This window comes from Lissotriton vulgaris, chromosome 2_1, assembly GCF_964263255.1.
Source record: "Lissotriton vulgaris chromosome 2_1, aLisVul1.2, whole genome shotgun sequence".
NCBI lineage: Eukaryota > Metazoa > Chordata > Amphibia > Caudata > Salamandridae > Lissotriton > Lissotriton vulgaris.
In genome coordinates, this window is record NC_141687.1 from 1064088279 (window position 1) to 1064110235 (window position 21957).

A 21957-nucleotide genomic window follows, 5' to 3' on the forward strand; every position below is an offset into this window, starting at 1 on the left:
GAGCTTGTTGGTGCCTGCGAAGCAGGATGGTCACTTCCTGACCATAGGAGAGATTCTTCAGTCTTCTGATATTCAGGAGGGCGAAGGTCAAGAGTTCTTCGTGGAAGTTGTCAAGATTAATTTAATCTGGAATGGGACCAGCTCCTACCTTTATTCAGCTAAAGGGGGCTGCACTACGACTAGGTCCCTCCTCTGGGTGGGACCAGGAAGGGGGGTGGTTACACCCCCTTTCCTTTGTCCGGTCTTGCGCCAGCTCTGGGGCTGGAGTGCCCCAGGAACTGGTTTGGACCGGTGTATGCACAGGGACACCTTGTGTGCCCCAGGCATGTCTCATTCCTTTCAGCCCTGTCCTACTAATACACAAAATCCTGTCTGGGGTGGTGCTAGCACCTCCCAAGGCAGGAAACCCTTTGTCCGAGCCTCCCTCGCTGGAAGGACTCCCAGCAGCAGGAGGTCAGACTTGTATCTGTGGTGGCAGCATCCATTTTGTGATGCTGAGGCTCGAGTTAACTTTAACCGGGGTTCACAGTTACATACATGTCGTGTCCCTCTAGAAGGGTGGAATGCTACCCCCGTAGCCAGAATTGGAGAGGGGGTAGTATTCCAATTCGTATGACACCTTACTCGACATGTTTTGATAATGCTATACCAAAGTTAGCATTTGAATGCGAGGTTCATAATGCACTTCAGAGTATATGTTATAGCGTTATCATGTTACAGCTATTAGGACTTGGTTCCGCAAGCTGCAAACGGGCTCAGCTCATGCCAGAGCACCATCTCACATAATTCCAAGCACTCTGCCTTCAGGATTGATAAGGCCTGCCATAGGATGGACTGAATATATGTGTCCATTTTTAGGGTTAGATATAGGGAACTATACCTAAAGCAAAGGGTGATTACACCACCTTGCCCCAGCTGTCGTGCAGCCAGTTGTGTCTGTTTAGATGGCCAGCCAGGGGTGGCATAATACATGCTTCAGCCCGTGGTAGGCCCTGGGTACACCTATGCCCTGGATACCTAAGGTATGCTATACAGGGACTGATAAGGTGGCCCAGTACCAATTGGTAAATGCACCTAAGGTACATGGTTGTCAATTTAGAGAGAGAACAGCTAGGCTGTGGGCCTGATTAGCAGGCCCACAGCCAGGGAAAGTCGTAAACCGGTGAAGCAAAAAGCAAAAATCGGGGGTGACCATAGGATTGCAGACCCTACTCTCCTACAGTCCTTAGCAACAAATAACACTTTTAATATTTATTTTGACACCAAGAACTTCGTTAACGGGTAAGTACTTTTCGTAATAGCAATTTTAGCAGAGAAGTAAAATGTTCACTCAAATGCATTTTTACATGGTGTTGCTTCCCTATGGAGAAAAAGACATAGTGCATATTATTCAGTACAAACTGTTTTCAGGGGGTCACCTTTATGACTTAAAGTGCTAGGGGGCTCTCCTGCAGTTCGTGTTTACCTGCCCTGGATTGTCTAGGTGCAGAGATGCTGGACGGGTTGGTAGCCTTGCGTGCTACAAAGTAGGCAAGGAGGGGGACAACCTCAAACAGGCTGCAGAGGGGAACTTGGGGATAAGTCCAGGAGCTCCCAATGGAGGGCTCTGTTCAATGGGGTCCTGGAAGCAGGGGAGCCGCGTCTGTTGTCATTTCGCCCAGGCCAGGGAGCTCGGGTGAAGATGATTTTGGTCAGCTGGTGCACATGCGTCAAAGCCACCCACGGATCTCGGTTGAACCTGCAAAGGGGGACAAATCAGGACAGCTGTGTCACTCTCTGTGCTGGCGTCTGCAATGCTGACTTCCCTCGTTGGCTGCTTGCTCTCTGCGGTGTTGGAGTCCGGATTAGACTCAAACAAGCTTTGGTTCCTGTAATGGGTCCAGTACCCCGGGTATTGATGCAGGGTGGCTTCAGTTGGTCCTGGAATCTTTTCACTTGGTGGGGAGACATATCTGACCTCTCTGGGGATGGTGAGCTCTACCTAGGTGGCTGCTGCGTCGCTGGACCCGGTGTACCACAGAGCTGAGTACCGGACCTTGCTGTGTGTGGCTGCAGGGAAGTGGCTCCTCCACTTCAAGGGAGATGCTAATGGCTTGGCAAAGTGCTCGAGGTCCTCCTCGGCTTTTGTGGGCTGCACAGCTGCAGGACAAGTCAGATGTTGCAATTGTCAGGACAGAAGCAGGTAGGCAGGCAAGGTTTGGCGCCAAAGTCCACAGTTCTTGCGTCTTTGTCCTCTCCTTTCTTCAGTCAGTCAGATCTAAGTTCCTGGTGTCAGAGGGCCACCTAAATACTTAATTTGGGGGTTTTAAGGGAAGTGAAGGGTAGTAGCAAATGGGCTACTTACCTTTAGGGTCACTTCACCCCTATATTACCACTTCCTGTGGGGTGTGGGCATCACCCTGTACCAGATTTCCTAATTCCTCCAGAATCAAAATGGTGGATCCCTTCTTTCAAAGGCACATCAGGCAGCCCAACTAAGGGGTGTGACTACCCTGGTAGTGCACCACACGACATAGTATAGCTAATTTCCGCCTGTTCTGATGCCAAATGGGCCTCAGAGCATAGGGTGGCATTTCAAAGTCAGCAGGGGCTTTGAAGTCCCTGGCATTTAGATTCACTAGCCATCATGCTGGAGTAGGTGTGAACATCTTCCTCTGGAGTAGGCATTGTTTCTGGCTTCAGAGAGTACGGGCTGTCGCCTGCATGGGGTCAGAAACATGTCTATGGTGGCAGGCTGATCTGAAAGGGACACGTTAGTGATAGATTCCCTACCTTCGAATATCCCCAGGCATCAGACTGGATCCGGAAAGTTTTTCGATAGCTGTACCCTTGCGTGTCGTAAGGTGGCGTCATACTGCTCCGCGTCCGTCGCTGGCGTCGTAAGCGCCGAGATGACGTCTCAGAGACTACTTAGGCGCCACCCATGCGTGCTGACGTCAGTACTTTCTTTTTCCGTGCCAGCAAGCGCAGATCTGGTTAGAGCGCGTACCCTAGTCACTGTTTGACTTTTTTGGGACTTTTGTCTCTTCTCTTTTGAGTCTTTGACTCCTGGTGCCAAGTAGAGATGCCTGGATTTAAATTCTGTGGGTCCTGTCGCCGTACGATGTCGGTGGCGGACCCCATGGCGTTTGTCTCTACTGTCTGGAGCGCGACCATGACTCTCGGTCATGTCCCGACTATCTTGCCATGGCTCCGAAGGCTTTGCGGGAGCGGTCCCGAAAGCTGCTGGAGGCCTGGCAGTGATCTCCCCACGGTTCGAGATCCAGGGGTCGCTCAACGGAGCCATCATCATCGCTCCTTGGGGTCTAAGTGTTCGCCCTCGGAATCTTGTAAGAGACGTCACAAAAAGAAATCGAAGAAGCATGTTCGCTCTCCGATGTCCCCGCATCGATTGGGGACAAGGGGGCCAGGGGTCCTTCCCCTGTGGCTCCGTTGGAGCCTAGGAGTCCCGCGGCCTACCAGCCTTATACGGGTCTGTCGGTGACTTCGGCCCAGTGCAAGAGTTTCTTGCTGCCATGGACCACCTTTTCAGGCCAAGGGCTCCCGCCTGTGCGCCTTTGGACCCCGCGGTCCCTATGGAGGGCACTTGCTCGCCGCCGGCGGCTCCGGCCCTGGCGTCGCAAGGTCCTCCACCATTGGCTCTGCCCCAGGGCCCTCTGCCGGTGGCTCCGGCGCCGGCGTGTCCTCCGTTCGTTCCGCCTCTGCCCTTGTCCGGATTTCCGGGTAATTTTTGCCCCTCTATTGGGACTTGGAGCCGGATCGGCACCGTACCGGACGCTGTTCCCGGCGCAGTTTCCGATGCCGTTGGAGCATTTGTTTACCCCTGTACCTTTCTTTGCCGCCTTTGCCTCAGTCCTTGGAGGAGGGGGATGACTGGGAGGGGTCAGAGGACCCTCTTGCATGGCAGTGCGAATCCGAACATGAATGGGCGGAGGAATCGGAGAATGCAGGTGGCCTTGACCTCTCCTCTGAGCCGGGTTTTATTTCTCCTCCCGCTGTCATGGAGGAAGGCGCCACTTATTCTGCAGTGCTCCATAGAGCAGCTGAGGCCCTTGACCTCGATCTGCCTACTGTCTCTCATAAAACCAACCTCCTTACTGAAGTGCTTCAGCCGGCTGCAATATCTACGGAACTTCTGCCTGACTGCGGTTCACTGGGTTTTCGGGAGATGTCCAGAGTTCCCTCATGGACATGCCCTTTGATGGTACTCGCCTCTTTGGCGATAAGGCAGATAGTGCGCTGGAGCATTTCAAGGACTCTCATGCTACGGCCAAGTCCTTAGGTCTCTCCACCACACGCCCAGCCACGTCAACCTTTCGTGGCCACATAAGGGGCACCCTTGCACGTTCGTTCAGCCACAAGCCGGCGCAGAACCAAAATAAGCGCGGGCGTGGAGGCCGCCGAGGCGGCGCAGGGGGTCAGCAGGCGGGTCAGTCCACCTCCGCTCCTGCAGCATCCGCCTCAAAGCCTTCTTAGTCCGAGCTTCCTACGCCTGTGGGAGGCAGGATTCAACATCACCTCCCTCACTGGTGTTTTGTCACATCAGACAAATTGGCGCTACAAATTGTACGAAGGGGTTACTCCCTCCCCTTCGAGTCTACCCCCTCAGCCATGCCACCTCAGTTCCACCGCATGTCGGGGATCACTTTGCCCTTCTCCAGCAGGAAGTTATGGCCCTCCAGGCCAATGGGGCCATCAAGCGCGTTCCTGGGCCAGAAGTACGACGTGGTTGTTATTCCCACTACTTTTTGGTCCCCAAGAAGGACAAAGTGGGCCTGCGATCCGTTTTGGACTTAGGAACGTCAATCGCTTCCTCCGCAAGGAGAAGTTTAAGATGTTGACTCTGGCTCAGGTCTTGGCTGCCCTCGACCCTGGAGACTGGATGGTAGCGTTGGACTTGCAGGATGCATATTTTCACATCCCCGTCCTGCTGGCCAACCAGCGCTACCTGCGGTTCACGGTAGGCCAGGAGCATTTTCAGGTTTCCATGCTCCCCTTCGGCCTTACCAGCGCCCCTCGGGTTTTCACGAAGGTGATGGCGGTGGTCGCAGCTTATCTGCGCAGGTCAGGGGTTTGTCTTCCCCCTACCTATACAACTGGTGGTTGAAGGCGGACTCGCCCCAAACAGTAGTCAGCCACCTTCAGACTACGGCCGACGACCTGCATCTGCTGGGGTTCTCCATCAATGTGCCAAAGTCGCACCTGAGTTCCTCTCAGAAACTCCCCTTCATTGGAGCGATTCTAGATTCGACGCAGTTTCAGGTTTATCCTCCTGAGCAGCGAGTCCCGGATATTCAGGCTCTGATTCCGATCTTTCAGCCTCAATCCCGGGTTTCAGTCAGTATGACCCTCCTGCTCCTGATGGTCTCCTGCATCTTGCTAGTACAACATGCCAGATGGCATATCCGGGCTATGCAGTGGAACCAGAAGTTTCAGTGGGCACAGCATTAGGGCAACCTGTCCAATCACGTCCAGATCTCGGAGGGCACTGCGCGTCAATTGCAGTGGTGGCTCAAGAATCGCTATTGGGTTAATGGCAGATCCCTTCCCCAACCAGAGAACAAAGTAGTGACAGATGCTTCCCTCCTGAGATGGGAGGGGGCCACTTGGGAGAGGCCTAGATCAGAGGCCTCTGGTCTCCGACAGAGTCCCGGCTCCATATCAGTCTTTTGGAGCTCCGGGCCATCCGACTTGCAATGAAGGCATTCCTTCCCTCTGTCCGGGGAAATGTAGTGCAGGGGTTCATGGACAACACCACCGCCATGTGGTATTGCAGCAAACAGGGCGGGGTAGGTTCGTGAACCCTCTGTCAAGAGGCTCTGCGCCTCTGAACGTGGCTGGAACGTCAAGGCATTACCTTGATGGTTCGACACCTGGCTGGTTCTCTGAACGCCAAGGCGGACAAACTCAGCCGCCGCTACCTGATGGATCACGAATGGCATCTGAACTCAGACGTGGCGCAAGGTCTCTTTCAACAGTGGGGAGAGCCTTGGTTAGATCTATTCGCCACCGAAGAGAACGCGCAGTGTCATCAATTCTGCGCGTTAAAATTTCCAAGTTGGCACTCGCTCTGCGACGCTTTTTGTCGCGAGTGGCGTTGCGATCTGTTGTACGCCTTTCCGCCTATACCACTTCTGCCCAGAGTGCTGAAGAAGATTCGGCATGACCGGGGCCATGTCATCATTGTGGCTCCGGATTAGGCACGAAGATACTAGTATACCGAGCTACTCAGCATGACGAAGGTGTGAATTCATTTGCTGACTGAGGGTGTACACCAAATGCTTAACACTGTCCTCTGATACTGCCTTACTGTCGAACTCACTACCACAAATAAAGAGTAAGGTTCTATATGAAGGAAACACGTCAGTGTTAGATTCCTTACCTTAGAATATCCCCAGGCGTCAGACTGGATCCGGAAAGTTTTCGTCAGCAGTACCCCTGTGCGTCGGTAGGCGTAGTCTGAGGCTCCGCGTTCGTCATCGGCATCGTGATCGCCGGGATGATTTCGCTGGAGTACTTAGACACCGGGCCGAAGACGGCTGTAATGCCAGAAACCTGTCCCTGGAAGCTTGTTTCCTTTCCAATAAAAGAATTGGCTTGGTAGTTTGGTCTGCCCTGTTCCCATGATGCACTGGGACAGGGACAGACTAATTTGCATGTAGCCAGGTTCTGAGCTAGGATGGTGCAGTGAGCTAAAAAACGGTGATGGATCAAGCCCTGATCTGTTGACTGGGTACGAGTGTTCTGTTTAATTCAGACACTCTGTCCATCACCACCCCCTTTTCTGAATCGTTTTGTCCACCACAAGCGTGGAAGGGTATGCTCAGACATGAGTCCCTTGCTCACTGCACCATCAGGATTCAAGCAAGCCGGGCCGAAGACGGCTGTAATGCCAGAAACCTGTCCCTGGAAGCTTGTTTCCTTTCCAATAAAAGAATTGGCTTGGTAGTTTGGTCTGCCCTGTTCCCATGATGCACTGGGACAGGGACAGACTAATTTGCATGTAGCCAGGTTCTGAGCTAGGATGGTGCAGTGAGCTAAAAAACGGTGATGGATCAAGCCCTGATCTGTTGACTGGGTACGAGTGTTCTGTTTAATTCAGACACTCTGTCCATCATCACCCCCTTTTCTGAATCCTAACACGCACAGCGGTGGCGCGCAGCGACCGCGCCGTCCCCGCGCGGAAGACACGCCAAAGACTAGCCGGTCTGTGCCTGTCCGGGCCAGGATGGGGCACGGGGCAGAGGGCTATGTCTTCCCAGCAAGGACTAGGCAGGTAATGTTGTCTGACCATCTTAAAGCATTGCGCCCTGTAATGCATGGCGACTGCACTTTACTCGAAGTACCCCACACAAGAAATGCGACCTGCCCCAACTGTAGTCTTACACTATCCAATTTCCAACCTTATCCCGATCGCAGAATCAGACATAGAAAGCGCCATAAACAAGCCTGTCCCATTGACAAAAACTTTCTATTCTACAGTATCAATTGTCGTTCCTTACCTAAACATAAGTTGGACATTTTTAACCTGTTACTAGATGACCAACCCAGTGCGCTATTTCTGACTGAAACCTGGTTACATGAAGGCGCCGGTCCGGATGTGGCCACTGCTCTCCCGTCCAACTATCCTATTGTTAGGAAGGACAGAGCTCTTAAAACTGGTGGTGGAATCGCTATTATCTATAACAAAGCACTCAAATGCACCTTTGAGCCGGTAGATATCCCTGACTGTGAAGCCGCATTTTTAGGTCTTGCGACCTATCGATGCGCGCAAGCGCATCGAGCGTAGCGAGAATTCATGTGGCGAAAACATCTTCAAACCAGAGGGCTTTCAGCCCCGCGGTTTTCATGCAGTGCCCGTGTAGATGCACGCGCATCGCATCCAAGCCCAGCCCAGTCCTCCCCTAGCAGCACTCCTCCCACGCCAGCAACTCCCCCCTCCCACACCAGCACCTCCCCTCTCTCGCATTCGCGCCAACCGGCTTCTCCTCCCCTAGCAGCACTCCTCCCACACCAGCATCTCCCCCCTCCCACACCAGCACCTCCCCTCTCTCGCATTCACGCCCACCCACCAGGCTCTCCCGCCCCCATCATCTTTCCCTCCCAATCCGCCTGCCTCCCCTCGCGCATTCACGCTCCCCCACCAGGCTCTCCCGCCCCCATCCGGCTTCCCTCGTAATCTGCCTGCCTCCCCTCGCTCGCATTCCCAACCCAGGCTCTCCCGGCGGCTTTCGTTTTCTCTGCAGACTCAAGGAAGACAGCAGAATTCTCTCCATGCGGGTAGTGAATCATTCAGAATCGCTGTCAGTACAGTACTCTAGTTTTGGAAGGCAAAAGTAGGCCCAGAGAATCAGTGGTGACATTAGGGTATTGCATCGCTTTCAACTCTAAGGAGCCCCCACTCATTAGTGGAGTTCCTAACGCCATAATGAAGCGCTTGCAGCATTAGCTAAAGGCATGCAAGGGGCATTAATATCATACTTTTCACTGTACCACATATCGTCATACTTTGCTAGTCATGGTTTGTCTATCCCGGTCTTTTACAGTATTCTACCATTGTAATGTTACCCACATTTATTCAGGTGGTCCCATGCACTGATCTGAAATTGGTCTCGGCCTACCTTCAGTTAGTCCTGCAGATGGTGCTGCTTTATAACTGTGACACACCAGTAAGCGCAAAGAAGCCATGCAAAAGGTTGTTGTTGTCCGTTCACAGGCCTATAAATTAAAGTTACACATATCCGTTTTGACCAATAAAGAAATAAAGAAGCATATAGTTCATTTTCGTCCCCCGCTAGGTCACTCCTCATGAACTTTTAAGTCACGACTTTGACCACTTTATTTGGCAAGCATTGTGGACATGTCGGTCTCTTTTAATAATATTATGTCGATTCCGTGCCCTTACAGAGCAGAAAATGTAGGGCTCTCTTGTTATCATAGTATTATTTTTTTGCAGTTTTAGAGTTTTATCGTGAACTCAACCTGAAGGTATCGGAGCGTTTTAAATGAGGACCAAAGACATTATCTTTAAGCACAGGACTGCCTCCCCTCGCTCGCATTCCCGACCCAGGCTCTCCCGGCGGCTTTCGTTTTCCGCTTGATTGCCTTCCCTGCTGCTGCTCGCATCGCACTTTCTCCTCCCCCCTCACGCTCCCCCACCAGGCTCTCCCGCCCCCATCCGGCTTCCCTCGTAATCTGCCTGCCTCCCCTCGCTCGCATTCCCGACCCAGGCTCTCCCGACGGCTTTCGTTTTCTCTGCAGACTCAAGGAAGACAGCAGAATTCTCTCCATGCGGGTAGTGAATCATTCTGAATCGCTGTCAGTACAGTACTCTAGTTTTGGAAGGCAAAAGTAGGCCCAGAGAATCAGTGGTGACATTAGGGTATTGCATCGCTTTCAACTCTAAGGAGCCCCCACTCATTAGTGGAGTTCCTAACGCCATAATGAAGCGCTTGCAGCATTAGCTAAAGGCATGCAAGGGGCATTAATATCATACTTTTCACTGTACCACATATCGTCATACTTTGCTAGTCATGGTTTGTCTATCCCGGTCTTTTACAGTATTCTACCATTGTAATGTTACCCACATTTATTCAGGTGGTCCCATGCACTGATCTGAAATTGGTCTCGGCCTACCTTCAGTTAGTCCTGCAGATGGTGCTGCTTTATAACTGTGACACACCAGTAAGCGCCAAGAAGCCATGCAAAAGGTTGTTGTTGTCCGTTCACAGGCCTATAAATTAAAGTTACACATATCCGTTTTGACCAATAAAGAAATAAAGAAGCATATAGTTCATTTTCGTCCCCCGCTAGGTCACTCCTCATGAACTTTTAAGTCACGACTTTGACCACTTTATTTGGCAAGCATTGTGGACATGTCGGTCTCTTTTAATAATATTATGTCGATTCCGTACCCTTACAGAGCAGAAAATGTAGGGCTCTCTTGTTATCATAGTAGTATTTTTTTGCAGTTTTAGAGTTTTATCGTGAACTCAACCTGAAGGTATCGGAGCGTTTTAAATGAGGACCAAAGACATTATCTTTAAGCACAGGACTGCCTCCCCTCGCTCGCATTCCCGACCCAGGCTCTCCCGGCGGCTTTCGTTTTCCGCTTGATTGCCTTCCCTGCTGCTGCTCGCATCGCACTCTCTCCTCCCCCCTCAAGCTCCCCCACCAGGCTCTCCCGCCCCCATCCGGCTTCCCTCGTAATCTGCCTGCCTCCCCTCGCTCGCATTCCCGACCCAGGCTCTCCCGGCGGCTTTCGTTTTCCGCTTGATTGCCTTCCATGCTGCTGCTCGCATCGCACTCTCTCCTCCCCCTCCCTTTTCATCCGCTTTCATCAGGCTCATCTGCTGCTGCCATTCTCCCCTCCCTTCTCGTTGTATTTCCTTCTCGTATTTTCTTGTTTTCATTCCTCAGACGGGCCCTTTCACTCAGTCATCTGCTGGGACGCGCCGAGCAGCGCCTCGAAGGCCTGGTTTGTGAAATTAGCGCATTGTGACAACACATCGCCAGTCGTGCTTTGCGCTGCTCGAGCTTGGCCTTGTGGTCTGGCGAGGGGCCAATTCCTCCCTCAGTTAGGAGTGGGCACAATCTTCTAGGAAGCTTTAAGACAGTTTCTATACATTGCGTGCCGCCTATACAAGGGAAGCTATCTCTCCAGCCTCATCATTCAGATGATTTAAGGGACAGTGTAAGACTGACCACAGTCAAACTACCTCCCCTGCGAGACTGCTGCTGTTCCCCACCCCGCATTACACACCATGGGCCATTCTCACCATACTCCATTCGCACTATACTCCATTCTCACCATCCTCCATTCTCGCCATACTCCATTCTCGCCATACTCCAATCTCGCCATACTCCAGCTCCTATAAAATCAGGCCAGGGTGAAATTCTGATCACACCACTGAAGTTAGCCAAATTCCCATTACTTGATTTGGTCTACTTTTTTAAGTAACGCAGCACCTCATATGGATAGATTGAAACCCTTAGGATGGTATTACTTGACATATTTGTCCACAGGCTCGTTTGCTTAAAATATATACCCTTAGATACTGTTAAGCAGAATGTTGCAATGTAGTCCAGGCCATTACTACAGTGTCTGTGTTAAATATTAAGGGATACCACCACATCACTCAGGGACACCATCACACCACTCAACAACACAACCACACCACTCAGGGACATCACCACACCACTCAGGGACACCACCACAACACTCAGGGACACCACTACATCACTCAGGGACACCACCACATCACTCAGGGACACCACCACATCATCAGTCAGGGACACCACCACACTACTCAGGGACACCACCAAACTACTCAGGGACACCACCACATCACTCAGGGACACCACCACACCACTCAGGGATACCAACACAGCACTCAGGGACACCACCGCAGCCCTTAGGGACACCAACACAGCACTCAGGGAGACCACCACATCACTAATGTACACCACAAAATCAATCAAGGACACCACCACATCACTCAGGGACACCACCACACCACTCAGGGACACCACCACACCACTCAGGGACACCACCACATCACTCTGGGACACCACCACATCACTCATGGACACCACCACATCACTCTGGGACACCACCACATCACTCTGGGACACCACCACATCACTCTGGGACTCCACCACATCACTCTAATACACCACCACATCACTCAGCACCATAACAGCATCACTCAGCACCACAACAGCACTGTCCTTGCTGGCTAACAACAAGCATTCCCATAGCCAATAGGACTCGCATTAGGAAAGTGTAAGCTATTGGCTTTGTAAATAACAATGCTATTAATTTATATATTTTCAATGCCAACACATATTAAAAAAATAATCGTCATTTACAATACCAATAGCTCACACTTTCCTAATGCGAGACCTATTGGCAACGCCAGTGCTTGTTTAAAATTACCATGAACCCCAACTTCACGCTATCCGGCATTCCGATGTACCGGCCACCCGGGTACGGCACTCAATGGGCTTCCAAGTTAGCTAACTATATCATACCCTTTCACCTGTCCTCAAATAACTTTTCTCGTATTGGAGACCTAAATCTGGACGACCAATCGAACACGACTTGCACTAACTTGCTTGAAGATCTGACAGCGTTAAACATCAGTCTTCTAAACTCGGGATCTACCCACAAGGCAGGACATTTGCTCGACCCATTACTCACTAATCTCCCAGAACTTTCCTGGCAGGACACTACTCCCGTATGCTGGTATTACCATTATTTAATCAAATTTAATCTTAAACTACCTGCCGTCTCCCCTGCTAAATCTGTGCTCCCTGCCTCATCAAGAAAAAATTTGAAAACTCTACACATCTCAAAACTTAATACAGTACTTGGTATTAACCCACCTAATAAAGGTCAAGGTATGGAAAGCATTTCAATAGCCGCACAACAGTGGCTCAGCAATGCGGCTGAGACTTGCCTACCAACCCCTCACACTAAGGGCAATAGACACCGTCTCCCAGTCCCGTGGTTTAACAACTCACTCAAAGAGGAGAAAACCAAATGCAAGGTACTTGAAAGACAGTGGCGGAAAGACTTCGTTCCCGGAAAAAAAAGGACGTACCAAATCTCAAGGAACCTATACCACACTGCATGCAAGAAAGCACACGCTTTGTACGTCTCTAATACCATCATGGAAATTGGAAATAGAGCTAAAATTCTGTTCAACACGGTTAAAGATCTAGCAGGGGCTCAAACTACAGCAACTACCCGCCCACTAAACGAGAGACAATGTCAGGATCTCGCCCAATTCTTTTCCGATAAAATAGACAATCTAATTGTAGAAATGAACAGTAACAAAACTAACACTGACTCTCAGGATGACTTGGAGTATACTCCCAGTGTCAATCAGACCTTAGAACACTGGCCGCCCATTACAATCGACACTTTAAAATCCATCCTTAAGACCATCAAATCTGGCTCCCCATGCGACCCTATTCCGATCAATATAATGAAACTACTGGACACCCCCTCCATTGAAATCATTATGGACACACTCAACTCTTCCTTGGAACTCTCTACAGTACCCACTCTCTGGAAGCATACTATGGTGGCCCCACTATTAAAGAAACCAACAGCAGATCCTGAAAAACTGTCAAACTACAGGCCCATCTCACTTCTCCCTGCCTTTTCCAAATGTCTGGAAAGACATGTGCACTCTGCCCTAACTCTTTTTGCCGAAGAAAAATCTCTCCTCCATCCGACTCAGTCTGGATTCCGAGCTGGCTTCTCCACGAAAACCGCTCCCCTGAGAGTCACCGAAACCATTCGGAAACTCCTTGACGACGGTCAAATGGTTTCTCTTATTCTTCTCGACCTAAGTGCAGCCTTTGACACTGTGTCGCATAAAAGGTTACTAACCACGCTAGGAAAAAACGGGATATGTGGCGATGCTTTGAAATGGATTAAGTCCTTTTGGGAGCAACGGACTTTCCAAAATACCTCATCCATAGCGTGCTCTGGACCTTTTAACTCCCCCCATGGAGTGCCGCAGGGCTCTATCCTCAGCCCGCTCTTTTTTTCAACCTTTACCTTAGACCCCTAGCGTATTTAGTGGGGAGATCTGGATTTACCCTTATGACATATGCAGATGATTCACAGATTATCTTCTCTCTGTCAGAATCTAGTCCACTATCCCGGTCTCTCCTTAAACAAGGTCTCCTGAACATCTTCAGCTGGATGACTACCAACCAGCTGAAATTAAATGGAGACAGGACCGAGATTCTCCTTCTGGGCAAACAGCGAGATCTCTGGAACGCCTCACATTGGCCTTCCCAGATGGGAAATCTCCCAACAACAGTCACTCATGCAAGGAATCTGGGGGTAATTATGGACAGTTCGCTGTCCATGAAACAACAGGCCAGCAAGGTGATAGGCCTTTGTTTTACCATCCTGAAGTGGCTTAGAAAGATCCTGTGGATGCTGCCCATCTCCACTCAGAAAACAGTAGTCAATGCCCTTGTTACATCTCGGCTTGACTACGGGAACATCCTGTATTTAGGTGCAAACAAAGCAGTTATAAAGAGGTTACAGCTTGTCCAAAACTCAGCTGCCCGACTTCTACGTAACATACCAAAAACCATCTGTGTTTCCTCCCACTTGCGGGAACTGCACTGGCTTAGGGTTGAAAACCGTATCAGATTTAGGACTTTGAACTACATGTTCAAGATTAAAGCAGGCACCGCACCTAAATACCTCCAGGCATTAGTTCATCCCTGCATTCCTAAAAGAAATCTGCGGTCACAATCAGCTGCAAACTACTGTGTGCCTAGATTCAAGCTTTCCAGAATGGGAGGGAGATCTTTTGCTCACCAGGGTCTGTCCATTTGGAATTCACTTCCGCCCCATATACGCAAGGAGGGGAGTTACTCTAGGTTCAGAAAAGAAATAAAAACCTGGTTGTTCGATCAATAATCTTGAACGACCCCAGTGAACCCGTTCCATCTACTGTGCTGTGTCTTGGCGCCGGGAAACTCTTTTTGGGTAGCTGTTTGCGCCTTACAAGTTTAAAAAATAAATAAATACCCAGACAAGCTGGTTCTTTGCACTAGAGCTTCCTTTCAGCCAAACGTTGTCACCCTGCCTACCTTTTGCGCTCCGCCACACCCCTCTAACTTCACCAACTGGACCCAAAAAGACCGTGCAAAAGAGTTCCAGGTTAACAACGAGCTCTTTGTGGGGTATGTCAAAGCAAAGAAGGGAAAGGCCCTGAAGAAAACGGACCATCTCTCAATGGATCGTGCTCTGTATTAAGATCTAATATGCATTGGCCAAGAAGCAACCCCCTGAGAGTGTGCATGCTCATTCCATCAGAGCTAAGGCTGCGACCACTGGATTAGCATGGGGAGTTCTAGTCCAAGATATCTGCTCACGAAAAATTTCCAGATCTAGTCCACCGCCTGGGGATAATTCTAAGGTAGGGAGTCTGCGGCTCGATAGTTTCTAACAGATAAGCGTTAGACTATAAGTAACTTGTTCATTAACAACATAGTCTCCATTTGTGAAGGATCCTTGTTGATTTCAGTACAGTTCTGTCTAAATTGTCCTTAGTTGCAGGGAAAGAAGGCCTAGGGTAAATGGGGAGATGTGCCCTAAGTATATGCCTATGAAATAAACCCTTCTGTAAAAAACAATATGTGAAACTAAGTACATCTATGTTTTTAGAAGACAAATCTCCTTGTGTGACTAAATGTACAACAAAGAGACCTTACAGAACAGAAGATAGTGTGTCACCATTGTATGCAGATATGTTGTTTAGTTTCTGGTAATTGTCATCAGCAAAGAGTTTGTGCTGATTGGTTTCACTGATGTTGTTTAGGCAATTGGCAGTCAGTCCGGAATCACCATGGGCCCAAAAGATGATAAACTCCAGCGACACAGAACATGGCGGTATGTTAATTACATAAAGTATATAATTTGAAACTATTTCGCATAGGCTTGTATTTATTTGTGGAACACTTTTGCAGAGACTGCATAGCACTTTTAAGAGCGACAGGAGGTAAATGTGTTCAAACACTGTCTTTAGTTTCCTGAAGGCTGAATGGTGATGTTGAGACATGTTAGACCCTTGCAACAATTTAAAACTAAACAAAAAGTGTTATACGGTTTGATTAGCACAATCCAGATCCATTGGAGAATTAGAGAAATGTAGATTGGTTGAAGAATGTAAACCTTAGGATTCAGGTGTTTTGATGATGAACTAGTCTTCTGTTCATTATATTCTATGTATTCAGTACCTGCCATTTATGTTCCCCTGTCAGTAAGTGTTAATGAACAAGAGGTAAAGGGAAGAGCATAAATACATTCTCTTGAAATGGTTTCAGATTCCAAACCATCAGATGAGGACGATGGACCCTTCAGCTCCCCACTATTCTGGCTTCAACAGGAGCAGAAGAGAAGAGGGAGCATCTGTGAGAAGAAGACTAAGAAAGGACTGGTATTTGAGATCTCCAGTGATGATGGCTTCCAGATCTGTGCAGAGAGCATCGAAGGTAGGCTAGTGAGTCTAGGGCTGTATAGTGTATTGCTTTCTCATGCACCTCAGGAGGGGGATTATACATTGGTGTACCCTTGCAGTTCTCTTAATTTTGACTTCAGTTTCAAGTTAAAGGTAAGTGTTCGTTGACATCAACCTCTGATGAGATGGGTCTTGTGATCCTGGCTTATCCTAAATGACTTACTTACCATCATAGACTTTAACATCACACACCTCCCATGTTCTTGCAGGGAAGTGGTAATCTAAAAACAAGTCTTACATAAAGCACTAGAATTGGCTTGGGGTAAGACGTTTTGTGGATCATACACCGGATAACGAAGGAAGTAGACTTGGAGAATTGTGTAAAGATTTAGACAATTGTCATATACATTTCTTCTTACTAGAAAAAGAATACATAGTACATTAGATTCTGATGACCTTACCAACTACCGACTCGCCACTCACCTACTCTGCATGGGAAGCATGATTTAAAAAAGTACTCTATGCTCAAGATTATGTGAATGGTAACCATTACCTGGATGACTACCAATCTGGCTTTAGATCATGCTGCTGCATGGAGACTACTGCCTTGCACATAGTATACTATGCCGTCTGGAAAACAGATGAAGGTTACTCCAGCCTCCTGACATTGCTGGACCTCTCAACTGCTTAAGTCACAATATAAATCGTTTGATGATGATGATAGTATACTATTAGGAGTGATAGTGAGTTCTCAAGTGATTGCCCCACGGGGAAAATGCTGATCTGCTGGAACTTGATTAACCATGCGCTAGAGAAAACTATTTTCTTCAATGATTTTCTCATGGAAATTATAGTAACTGCTATAGAAGCTAGAATTGAGGTAATACTTTGTAGAAATTCACAAATATCTTCCTCGGCCACGTAAGACAAATATCTAATCTGCGGAGTGAAAAGTACTTCCTACAGCACCAGCACCCTGTCAGTTAACCCCGTCTGACGTCACGGTGGGCGTGTGCGGAGGACGGCCAGGGGCCGTCCTGACCACGGCCAGTCCTAAATCACTGCACTGCGGCGGAATTCCAGCCGCGGTGAACTGGTTAATATTCCAGTGTTCTCCAGTATTGGGGTGTCTTTCATAGATTCACATGCTTGAATATTCCCCGTCGTCGGAGTGGGAGTCCCACGGTAAATAAAATAGCATTAAATACTAAATATATAATAATATATAATAAATATATATATACATAATAAGGAAAAACCCAAAAAATGCATACAAGAAGCATCTGGTACCTAACCAAAAAGTTCCACATAGGAATGCATGGGGATAAAGAAATTCCAATGCAGCCTATCCTTGTCATTATGTTAGTCCAAACTGCAGCCAATCAGGCGCCAGCAGCCCTCTAGAACCTTCTCCTCAGAGCTCAAGCCCTCAGATTTTCTACCGCACGTCGTGTGTAAGGGAGTCTCCCTGAGCTCTGCTCAGTTTTCTTTCTTCAAGTGTTCCAGTTTCTCCACAATGTCTTCAAGTAAGAAGTCTCTCTTCAGAGCTTGTTCCTCCTGTGGAAAGCTGAGATTATTTCATGATGACCCACACAGTAAGTGTATTTACTGCCTTTACCCGGACCATGAAGTTGGCACCTGTAAACTCTGTAGAAAATTCTCAGAGAAAACTCTTAAGGACAGAGAAGGCCGTTTACTTGTTTGGCTTCAAAGGCTAAAGGACAAGGACAATATACTTTCTGATGCTGAAAGTCTTGTGTCAGGCCGTTCTAAAGCAGCTTCTAAACGTGGTAGTGTGCAGGAGGTGCCTTCACCATTTCTTAAAAAGAGGAAAGTTTCCCTCGCTTTGACCCCTGCGGTGTCTTCACCTTTACCTACCACGTCTGGGCCCACGAGACAAAGCTCTCAGGCTCCCTCTGCTTCAATGTCCAGTTTTTCTGTGAAGAAAACGGAATTTTCGTCGACGACGGTAGTCCCAGCTCCGTCGACGAGAATGGCTGTCTCTGGTTCCAAATCGACGACGACGGTCACGACGACGCTGGCCTCTGGATCGTCGTCAGCTTCAGCGTCGACGTCTTCGTCGTCGATGAGAGTGGTTCTCAGTTCTAAGGCCGTGTCTTCTTTGATTCCTATTTCATCTTCGTCGACGAAGAAAGTTCACTCGTCGACGACCCGGTCGTCGTCGACTAGAAGTTCGAAGACTCTGACTCCGTCGACGCCCTCGACGATGGGCGCACCGCCGACGTCTGTCCCGTCGACGAGAGGGCCTGTTCCATCTGCTCCGTCGACGACCGCTCCGGCGACGCCCGCTCCGTCGACGACGATTCCGTCGACGATGACTCCGTCGACGAAGACATTGAAAGTGAAGGTTCCGTCGACAATGGCTCCGACGATGCCAATGAAGATTGTTCCGTCGACGGTCTCCTCGTCGACGATGGCTTCCAAGTCGATTCCACCGCAGAAGTCGACTGATGTCATGCCGTCGACGCGTACGCAAGACACAATTTCAACGCCGGCCTCTTCATTTGCTACAATGCCTTTATTGCCTTTACAGTCCAGCAAAACACAGTTCGAGACTTTTACAGAAAGAGAGATGATTAATCCTCCATCTCCGCTGTTTGCTACTGATTCTGATCAAGAGTCTGATGACCAAGCGCAGAGTCTTTCGGATCTGAATATTAAGTGCCAAGAATTCAGTAACGACGAGGAAGATCAGTATGGCCAACATCAAACAACTCACCCTCAAGTTCCAACTGCGATGTTGCCTATATCAATGATATCGAACCTCCAAAGTATGTTGGAAGATTACAATCGGCGTTTCCCACCAACGCCACAGGTTACAGCTGTTCCATCGGTGCTGAATCCAGTTTCTGACCCGGTTCTGGCTCCTCCTCAACCGGCGTCGCCTGTAACTGTTCACAGAACTACATCAGTTCGTGTTCACACTACCATTTATCCAGAGGATGATGATGACGAGAATCCTCCAGAGCGTGAAGATGGTGAAGTTTCTGAAGTAGATGAGGATGGTGAAGAACATTTAGCGGAGTGGGATGACTATCGTGCTCAAACACCATCTCCTTCTCAGGTGCCAACAGGGGATTCTCCTCCAGTAGATATCGCAGGCTTCCACCAGTTAATGGACAGGGCGGCGCAGCGATTCAAATTGCCACGAGCACACAGAGAGGAAGATTGCTTCCTATACGATTTCAAGAACCAGCCCTTGAAACAGATCCACACAGTCCCGATTATAGACTTCATCTGGTCTGAAGGGGAGAAAATAATGAAGACGCCAAACTCTCTACCAGCACAACTGCCGAGGTTAGAGAAGAAATACAAAGCTCCTGTAGGATCTCCAGCATGCCTTACAGGTCAACCTAAGCCCGACTCTGTCGTCACGCAGGCAGCTCAACGAGGTTCAAAGAATCCGGCGTCTACGATCACTGCTCCTCCGGACCGTGAGGGCCGTCGCCTAGATGCTATTGGGCGAAAATTTTCCTCCATGTCCTCTACAACGGTTCGAGTAGCTAACGCAATGGCCATATTAGGTCGTTATGACCGTCAGGCTTGGGCTGACATGTCCGCCTATGTGGCGTTACTCCCGGATGCTTCCAAGGCAGAAGCACAGAAAATTCTGCAAGAAGGAGAAAGAACGGCAGAAGAACTTATTGATTGTGCAGTGGATGTAGCCTGCACTGGTTTTCGCCAACTCGCTGGAGCGGCTGTCCTGCGTCGTCAGGGTTGGTTACGCTCAACTTCGTTTCGACAGGAAGTTCAGGCAAGAATCCTAGATATGCCATATGACGGCGAGTCATTATTTGGAGCGCATATTGATGAAGCGCTACAATCCATTAAAAAGGACACGGACACTGCACGTGCTTTGGGTACCCTTCAGTTTAAGAAGCAGCCCTTTCGGGGTGCTCGAGGACGTGGCACTACATCCACTTTTCGTGGAGGAAGCAGTCAATATCGGTCCTTCAACCAAGGTAACCAACATTTCACCGGTAACCGCCAGCAGTCTTCCCGCCAGCAACCTGCCAGAACTTACAGAGGGAAGTCTAATTTCAGAGGACAATCCAACAAACGTCAATGACTTGTCTATCGAACGGAGAATTGGAGGTCAAATCTCTCTGTTTGGTTCTCAATGGTCCTCCATTACTACGGACCGTTGGGCACTCGACATTGTGAAGAGAGGCCATGCATTGGAATTTGTCGAGGAACCTCCTCCAACACCACCTTCCGGACCGCCACCTCCGCACCTCAAAGAGCTATTTCATCAAGTTCGCCTTCTCATTCAAAAAGGTGCGGTGGAAGTAGTGCCAAAGTCTCAGAGAGGGAAGGGGTTTTATTCCCGTTTTTTCCTTGTCATCAAAAAGAACGGAGAATGGAGACCAATACTGGACTTGAGAGCACTCAATCATTATCTCAAGGATCAGACCTTCCGTATGCTAACGCTTGCAGAGATCTTGCGTTTGCTCTCAGTCGGAGATTTCATGACTACCATCGATCTCCGAGACGCTTACTTCCATGTCCCAATTCTAGCGGGTCATCGCAAGTTCCTGCGCTTCAAGGTGGGGCACCTTCATTTCCAATTCAGGGTCCTTCCATTTGGCCTCCGTTCGGCCCCCCGAGTCTTTACAAAAATGTTGGCTCCGGTCATGGCTTTTCTTCGTCTCCAAGGCATACAGATATTCCCATATCTCGACGACTGCCTCCTGAAATCACAATCCCGCTCACAACTTCTACACCATACTGCAGTGTGTCAGACAGTATTCCGTTCCTTGGGTCTGTCCATCAATCTGGAGAAATCTCAATTGCAGCCAACAACTTGCAAGGATTTCCTAGGAGCAACGCTGGACACCAAACTAGCCAAGGCATTTGTCTCCCGGGAACGTCAGCAAAGGATTCTCCGACTAGTTTCGCTACTTCTAGCAAAGAAGTGCGTTTCAGTCCGTTTGTTGAAGTCCTTTCTAGGGATGGCTTCGTCGTGCATCGCTCTTGTCCCTCATTGCCGACTACGAGCACGACCTATCCAACAGGCTCTGGACAAGCAGTGGCGTCAAGTCACCGGTTCCTTCAACGATCAGGTTTCCATCACCATTCCCATGAAGAAGGCGCTCAAATGGTGGGCACAACCACACCAGCTAGCGGCAGGCACGTCCTTTCTGTCCAACGCCCCAGATCGGACACTAACGACGGATGCCTCCCTGGAGGGCTGGGGAGCTCACCTCCAAGACCTGTCCGTCAAAGGGAAATGGACTTTGCATCAAAAGACCTGGCACATAAACAAGTTGGAGCTTATGGCTATCTTTTTGGCCCTGAAATCATTTCAACCAGTGCTGCAGGGAGAGTCAGTTCTCATACAGATGGACAACACGACCTGCATGCATTATATAAACAAGCAGGGCGGAACAAAGTCTCCGGTGTTATCCCGCCTGGCAGAGGCGATTTGGGACTGGTCCATCAATCATCAAATCCAAATCACCGCAGTTCATCTTCCGGGGTTGTCCAACCTCCTGGCGGATTCCCTAAGCAGGTCCCGATCATCCAACCACGAGTGGGAACTCCACCAGCCAACACTCGATATGGTCTTTCACCATTGGGGATTCCCGGAAATCGACCTCTTTGCGACTCCAGAGAACCGCAAATGCCCCGCTTACGCAAGCTGGCATCCCCACAAAGGATCCCAAGGCAATGCCCTTTTGATGGATTGGTCGAATCTCTTCGCCTACGCTTTTCCTCCGATCCCTCTAGTGCCTCGAGTACTTTGGAAGATGCGGAGAGAACCCTGCCACATCCTTCTGATTGCTCCCAGGTGGCCACGACAGGCGTGGTTCTCGGAGCTGCTACTCCTGTCTCAATGCAAACCCATTCTTCTTCATCCTCGAATGGATCTTCTCTCCATGAACAGGGGTCAAATCTACCATCCGGACCCCTCTTCCCTGAGCTTGTCAGCCTGGAA

At 49.4% G+C, this 21957-nt stretch overlaps 1 protein-coding gene across 2 annotated transcripts in view; it reads left to right on the plus strand.

Annotated features, from left to right (window-relative positions):
• Nucleotides 1–21957, plus strand: part of KMT2A (lysine methyltransferase 2A) — a 1431261-nt gene that overhangs the window by 1235216 nt on the left and 174088 nt on the right. For both annotated transcript variants that reach the window (XM_086956712.1, XM_086956713.1), the window contains exons 28-29: nt 15360–15430; nt 15865–16032. In XM_086956712.1, the coding sequence (XP_086812838.1) occupies nt 15360–15430; nt 15865–16032 (239 nt within the window). The remainder of the gene's footprint in view (nt 1–15359; nt 15431–15864; nt 16033–21957) is intronic.